Genomic DNA, 7,510 nt, shown 5'->3' on the forward strand with positions numbered 1-7,510 from the left:
GGAGCTGCTGCTTCTTTACTTATGAAAATTTGTCAGAACCCCACCCATGTGCAGGGATGTCCTGTTACTTAGAGTACAAGAATTTGGTTCTCTCCAGGCATCTTTCTACTTTACAGAAGTGTATTGCTCTCATACATTGCTATATATTGTTAAAAATAAACAGAGACCTTATGTTATGTCCATTGTGGTCATATACAAAAGCATTGCTGTGTGCTTGGGTGAGCAGTGAAGCCTGAACCTCCTTCTATTTACTGTATGGTCACTGTCAGTTCAATGAACTGCCTCCTTGTTCTCCACCATTGTCCCACACTCCCTTAAACATTTGTCACTGAAGTGCCTCCAAAGACAAATAAACTGTCACTGAGAAGGCAAACCTGCTAACTGGGGTGATGGGGATGGCTGCAAGGACACATGGCTTCACATGAAACCCACAAGGAGTTGCTCTCATCCTGGAAGACTTCGTTTAGCCATGTGCCACTGCTCAAGAATCTTCAGAAACAGCCAGAGATGTCTTTTCTTTCAGTAGTAGTACTTCCAGGCATGTTCCACCAGACATTAGAAAGTGTCAGAAATATCCAAAAGTCCAAAAGGTTCCCCCAGAGAAGGGTGAGCTATTACAAATGCCAACATCTGTAAAAATCCTTTTGCCTGGGATCAGCTAGCAACATCCAACCCCATAGCCAACAACCCAAGTTCCTAACATCTCAGCCACCTGTTCCGGAATCCACTAGGTCTGCAAAAGGGACAAGGAGGCTCCTGGGCACTGGCATAGAACTGTTTAAATTAAAATGGACCACCAATCTATGTTCACTTTCTTCCAGGAAGAAAGCAGAAAGCCCCGTGTCCTCTCTCCCCAAAAGCGAGTTGTGTTGATTTATTCCAGGCAGATGCTTTTGACAGGACCCTGTAAAATCAAGTCCTGAGTTTATTGTAGCAGTTAATTATCAGGCCTTTTCTAGTGCTAATGCCCTTTACTTCTTACTGGGGAAAACTGGGCCATTTACTGGGACAAAGACAACTTTTAGTGAAGAATGTGTTAAAATAACATGAGATGAAGATGATTTAAATATTTGTAAGACCAAACACAGGAGCTTTGCTAACTCATCATTTTGTAAAGAAAACTGATTTCATTTACAAGTCTCTTGGAATACTCTTTGTTCACTTTGCAAAGAAACAACGCTTTCAGCTTTGTTTTAACAATATGTTTACTCAACCATTCAGGTGACTGGGGATTCCAGCCACACACCGCTCTCCTAGGCTTGTCCAGCCCTACAGCTATCTCAAACTTTCTGTTGTTATACATACATGAATCTTGGTTTTAGATCCAACAAGTGCCTCTAATTCCTCCCCAAAAGCTGGAGGAAAAGAAAACTGCCCAACATAGGGGGGGTGAGAGTGGGTGGGAGGAAGTTGGAAAGGGGGGGTGGGGGGAGTGTAGCTTTGTTAATTACTTCAGGCAGCAGAGAAATCTGGTTGTGTTTTCTCAGCACATGTTAATATCAAATAAAGAGACACGAGATCTTGCTAATCTGTCGACCCCTCAGACAAAGTTTATTTGTGGTGACTTTTAAACTCCTGACTTGCCTTCCAATCACCGCGTTTAAAATGAAAAGCTTTAAATAAACACCAGGAATAGAAGATAAATAAACTTTTTCCCCCCTTGCAAGTGCCTAGCTTGGCGAGGTTCAGACTCAAATCCCCAGAGGACAGAGCACTCTCTTTTGTGTTAATGTTTAAAAGATTTTCCAATGCCGGAGTTTATTCCTACTGCAAACATTTCTATTTACAAGGTCAAGTGTATCAGCACTCGACACAGCTTAAGAGTGTAATTATTTATCTAAGGGCGTTTGAGTGTAGATCAGTAGCTCTGGCAGGAACCCAGCCTTCAGCCCACTGCTAAACAACGCCTCACAACAATATTACAAGTTCTGGTAATTGTTCCTTTCCCCAGTGTGTTTACTTTTGCCCGCCTGGATGTTTTGTAACAAAATTTTATACTTCTTCACCCAAAGTGTGAAAACGACTTTGAAGTATCAGTCTCCTAAGACCTATTGGTAACAGATGTTATTGGCAAGTTTGAGTGGATGAGAATGTGTGGTAGTCAGAGAGGACACTCCTGGGGGTGGGGTTTTGGAGGGTCTGAGTGGAGAGTGAGAAGGTAAGGAGGTAGCTAAGCTCTCCCCAGGTTACCTAGATGGGACACTATTTCATGAATTCCCTCCACAAATGTGAAAACCATCGAGGTTTGTCAATTACATCTTTTATTTGCCTCATTTACAGATGTCTAATCGTTCATTAAATTAAAGGCAGAAGTAATAGCCCTCATTTGTTTTGTGCTGTATTTTGATTTCTGTTGATGGTTGATAGATTCCCAGTGACCACTCCTCCTCCTCCCTCCTTGCCCATGATTGGGTTAACCACAATGTAACTCTGGAAAATAACTACGCCATATTCCTTATTTAAAACTCTTTACTGATGTACATATTTTAATAAGACAAAAAAAAATAAAAACACAGAAAGCATAGTTACTTAAAACAGGATTTTTTTTTTAAAAAAAAAAGGTCTATAAAAATACAATGTTTAAGGCAGTTTGGAAATGCATTATACATTTCTACAATGTCCATAAATTCTCTTGACAATAAGAATGTTAACTTCAAATCTATAAAATACACTGTACATTTTAAGACTATTCTAGGTAGAGCACACTTCACAATGGACTGTGGGTTTGGATCCCTGGTGATAAACGGAGTGTAACATGGATGCGGATATAATTTTTAAATTTCTTTTTAAAAATAAATTATATCTGAAGCATACAATTTATAAAAATTCTATATACAAAGTACAGCAACTGGTAACAAACCCCAGTTTTAATACACTCTATATATGAAGTACCAGGGTGTAGCACCCTGATAAAAGCAGAGGTAATATACTTTCTCTGCATATTTGTATACAATTTCTTGGTGTAAAGAACAAAAATGACAACAAAACAAACATAAAGAGGCTTTTGTAGTGGCAGTGCAGAGCACTTTTAAATATAAAGTTGCATTCTTCAACACCCAGCAACTCTTTAAATTAGCATTTTTGACCCTTAATCCTCAAAAAATGTGCAATTAAGAAATGTGCTAAGAGATCAGAGTGGTGGCAATGAAATTAAGGTCAAGGGCTCAAAGTTATCCAAAACTAACTCATGACTCACACCCCAAACAGAATTCTGGGCGCAGATACCAACACTAAATAATGCATCGTCAAGTGTGACTTTTCCGTGTACTTAGGATTGCAATGTCCTCACTGGCCACAATAAAAGTCGCTACCTGACCCCCCCTCCCCGCACCCCGCCCCACTCATCCCCCCAAGGAAAAATGCTAAGAAACAGTCTTTTTTTGCAAATGTGAAATGATCCTTCACACCCCAGTCCCATGCCCAGTTCCTGTTAACAGTCCCGGCCCCACTGATCTGCGCGCTCTCTTCAGAGTCCACACTACGTTTCTGGGCCCCCATCCCGCGTCATCCCCGGCGTCCCGAATTCCAGCTAAACTTGGGGCGGGGGGTGGGGGGGGGCGGCGGCCAGCCGAGTGGGGATATTCCGGAGCCTGGAATGGGGGCCGGGAGCCTGTTCAAGACGTCGTGCCGGGGAGAGGAAACGGGTGAATGCCTGGAGTCAAGGTGAGGACACCGGCCAGGCAGGGCTCCCTCGGGCAGCGTGTCCCCAGCCGCCCCCGGCCCCCGAGCCACAGGTGCCCGGCTCAGAGCCCTCCCGCCAACAATGGCGGGGGGCTCGAGGGCTAGAAGAGCTGCGGGAGCAGCAGCAAGATGGAGGCGAGCGGAGCCCAAGAGTCTCGGGGCGTCGAGCGGCGGCCGCCGCTGCTTCTGCGCCCGGGCCCGTGAGGCGGGTCCCCGCGGCCCCCCGCCGTGGCAGTGCCGCCGCCCGGGCGCGGCGGATGCGGGGCGCCCTCGTCGTCCTCCAGGGGCTGCTCGCCGCCCGCGCCCCCCGCGCGCTGCTCCTCGTCGTACTCCTCGTCGTAGTAGTCGTCCAGGCCCCCGTCGGAGCCGCTGCTGCCCGGGCCGTGGCCCAGCTCCGCGCCGAAGCACAGGCGGGCCATGTTCTCCTTGACCGACTCGCAGATGGGCCGCTCGAGGCCGTCGCACACGCAGTCGTTGAGCAGCGCCGCCTTGGGCACGGCCAGCATGTCCTCGATGACCGCGCGGCACTCGTCGGTGCAGCGCAGCCCGTTGAAGAGCTTGCCGCAGTAGGTCAGGTAGCGGCTGAGCGCCAGGTTGCAGCGGCTGTCGCGGTCGCAGCGCCGCCGGGCCTCGGTGCAGCCCATGACCCCGCCCGCGCCCGCGCCGCCCGCGCCCGCGCCGCTCGTCCGCGGCAGGCAGGGCTCGATGGCGCGCTTGGTGGACTTGCAGCTCTCGTCCTGCGCGCAGTCACAGTCCTCCAGCGCGGGCCCGCGGCGCGTGTGGTTGAGCTGGATGAGCGCCGCGATGCAGTGGCTCGGGCAGCGCCAGCGCGTCGAGAAGGCGGCGGCCGAGGCCGGGAACGCGGCGGCCGCTCCGGGCCCCGGGGAGTCGCCGCCGCCGCGCGGGGCCAGCACGGGCGCGCACGCCTCGGCGTACTGGCTGTAGGCGTAGCTGCACTCCGGCTCGCCCTGGCACTGCAGCAGCGCCTGCCAGCAGATGAGGCGGCGGCCGTGCGCCAGCCCCGAGCCCCGCGGCGCGGAGCCCAGCAGCTGCAGCAGCGCCATCAGGCACAGCCAGGGGCCCGGCGCCGTCCCCGCGCGGGCCCCGCCGCCGCCGCCCAGCAGCCCGGCCAGCATCGCGGGCAGCGGCGGCAGCCGGGCGAGCAGGGGAGAGGAGACGCGGCGCGCGGAGCGGCGGAATCCGAGCCCGTGGAGACGTTTCCCCGGCGCTGCCAGCGTCTTGCATGAGTGTTTTCATAAATCCATGCGCGCCGCCGGCCGGTGCCCGCTGCCTGCAGAAAGCCGGCTCTGGCGGGGGCGGCGGGGCTTCCCGGGGGCGCACAGCCGCGGAGAGCCCGCCGGTCGCGGCGCGGAGGCGGCGGGAGGCTCACGGCCGCCCGGGGGGCTGCGGGCCGCTGGGCCGCGGCCGGGCGGCAGAAGCGCGCGGCGCGGCGGGGGCATCTGCTCCCGCCGGCAGGTCCGTGGCCCGGGCGCGCCGGGCTCCCTCCTCCGGGCTCAGCGCCGCGCCGCCGCCGCCGGCTCCCGCATCCCGCCGCCTCCGGCCCGGGCCGGCCCGCGGCCCGCCTTCCCGCGGCCGGGCGCCCGGCCCCTCCCCCTCCGCGCCCGCCCCCGCCCGCGGCGACCCCGGCCCGCGTCCGCCGAGCTCCGGGGAGCCCCTCCGGGCGGCGCGGCGAGAACAAGAAGCTCCGCGCGGCCGGGGCGCGGCCCCCGGGCTGCCCTCCGCGGCGGCTTCTCCGGAGACCGGGAGCGCGGGGCGCGGATCCTCCGACGCCGGCTGAGGACTTGCTCGCAGCGAGGCTTTAAATACAAAAACGGGCCGGGAGCCCCCGCGCGGGGCCGCGGCGCCCCCTCATTATGCATGCATGGAAAGGCAAACAAACAAAAACATTAGCGACGCTCCTCCGGCTCGCCGAGCCCCGGCCCCGCGCGCGCCCAGCCGGGCCGCTTTCTCCTTTCTCCACGCCGCTCGGCCCGGCCCCCGGCTCGGCCCCTCTCCCGGCTCCGCGAGACGCTATTGGTCCCGCCTGTTGTTGTTGAAACTTTTTTTTTTTTTTTTTTTTTTAACCAGCCGCTGGAGTGGGGGTGCCGAGTGGGGGAGGGCGGGCGGGCGGTGGGCAGCTCACTTCCCGGCTTTCAGCGCTTGAAAGGAGCGGCCGAGGGAGCCTGCCCCAGCCCACAGCTCCTCCTGCTTTTAAGGAGGCCCGGGGTGCAGCCCCAGCGCGCGCTCGGAACCGGCGGGCCGGACGAGGGCAGCTGTTTGCACCCGGCTCGGTGACGGACCTTGGTGTTCGCTTCTTTTCCCTTCTTTCCTAAGAGCTCTCCCTGACCCCTGTGCGTTCCTTCCACTGAGTTCAGAACCCTGTTTTTCGGATTCCTCATTTTTGGGGTCCCCCATCATCACAGTGTGGGGGAGGGAAAACAGGCTATTTAATGCTGGATTCTGAAGCCTAAAGAGAGAGAGAGGGAGAGACCCACTTTAATCCGGAGGGCGTTGATGAGATATTTATGAGTCCCCTCTCCACCGCCCCGGTCCGGCTTAGCAGCCCGGTTTGAGACAGACGTCATTGTCAACTGCAAGACACACCCGAGCAACCCATTTAAGTTTTTAGGAATATAAAAGTTTCTAACTCGGGGGGGGGGGGTGATGGAAAAAATAATACCAGCATTAAAGATTTTAAGGTGTGTTGTCAGTAACACCGGCCGCAGCCCACAATTCGAGGAAGGGGTTAAGTTGGCACGCATGAAGGCACCGAGGTTTCCGTGGAAGTATCAGTGTCAGCCCCTCACTCAAAGGCCAGCCGCGCAGCCCCGCAGTCTCTGCAGCCCGGGCGCGGGAGTTTGCGAACTACCTTAACTTCGGCGCAACTCAGCCTTCCACCACCAGAGGCTCCGGCATCTGAGGCCTGTCAAAAACTGGCGCTTTTTTCCTCCCCTTTCCGTGGAGAGACTATCAACTCCATCTGTCACAAAAATTAAGGCTAAATCTCTCCAGAAGCAGAAGGAGCGGGGGCTCCAGTGTGCGCAGGGTTGGACTGTCCGCCTCTCCCCAGAGGCAGGGTGAGTTTGAAATGGAAAAAGTCAGAACGGACCCACAGCACGTGGAGACTTAGCAGGCTGCAAAAAGGGCTCCTATTCCGGAGGAGGCTGCTGCATTCCTCAGAGATTCTGGCTCTGCCTTTGGAAGTCTCCCCTCTGCAGTTTTTGCCAGGGCAAGGCAAAAACTAAACAAGCCTTAAAAGAACTTGCTTGAAGTAAGGCAAACTATCTGCTCTGACTTGAGTGGCAGAAAGCAAATAATATCCATCTGTATTTTATAAAGATAATAGAAACTATGTGACCCGTCAAAATGGCCACTTGTCAGGTTTTTTTTTTTTGTTTGTTATTTGGTGTTGTCCTTTCAGTTCTGCCAAGAGGGCTTGTAAAAGTCACACTTCTCTATGACTTAGATCCTTCACATGGAAGGTTCAAGGCCAGACTAGACCCTTGAGAAAGTCCTTTCATCTTTAGTGCTCTGTGATTGAGGGTTCATAAGAGCATTGGGCTGCATCTTTAAGCTAATGTTTGTTGAGCTTCTTCAGAATAGTCTCAAACCTGGCAAGCCTGTGACTTCCCAGGAGACCTGGTTAAGACCCAGATTGCTGGACCCTGCCCTGGAGTTACTGATGCAAAACTTGTGTGGCTTGGCAGATTGCATTTCTAGCAAATTCTCAGGAGATACTGTTGCTGGTTCTTGTCTGGGGACCGAATTTAGAGCTCCACTGCTCCAGGGGTTCAGATATTTTATAGTTGTTGATTATAAACTTTGCCCT

At 53.9% G+C, this 7,510-nt stretch overlaps 1 protein-coding gene across 1 annotated transcript; it reads right to left on the reverse strand.

The window, feature by feature from the left end:
• Positions 1 to 453: 453 nt before the first annotated feature.
• Positions 454 to 5,009, reverse strand: GAS1 (growth arrest specific 1). The gene has a single exon (XM_037492331.2). The coding sequence runs from the start codon at positions 4,815 to 4,817 to the stop codon at positions 3,783 to 3,785; it is 1,035 nt and encodes a 344-aa protein (XP_037348228.1). The 5' UTR covers positions 4,818 to 5,009; the 3' UTR covers positions 454 to 3,782.
• Between the last annotated feature and the right edge of the window lie 2,501 nt (positions 5,010 to 7,510).

Source organism: Talpa occidentalis, unplaced genomic scaffold (assembly GCF_014898055.3).
Source record: "Talpa occidentalis isolate TD23 unplaced genomic scaffold, MPIMG_talOcc4v2.1 talOcc4.7, whole genome shotgun sequence".
Classification (NCBI taxonomy): Eukaryota; Metazoa; Chordata; class Mammalia; order Eulipotyphla; family Talpidae; genus Talpa; species Talpa occidentalis.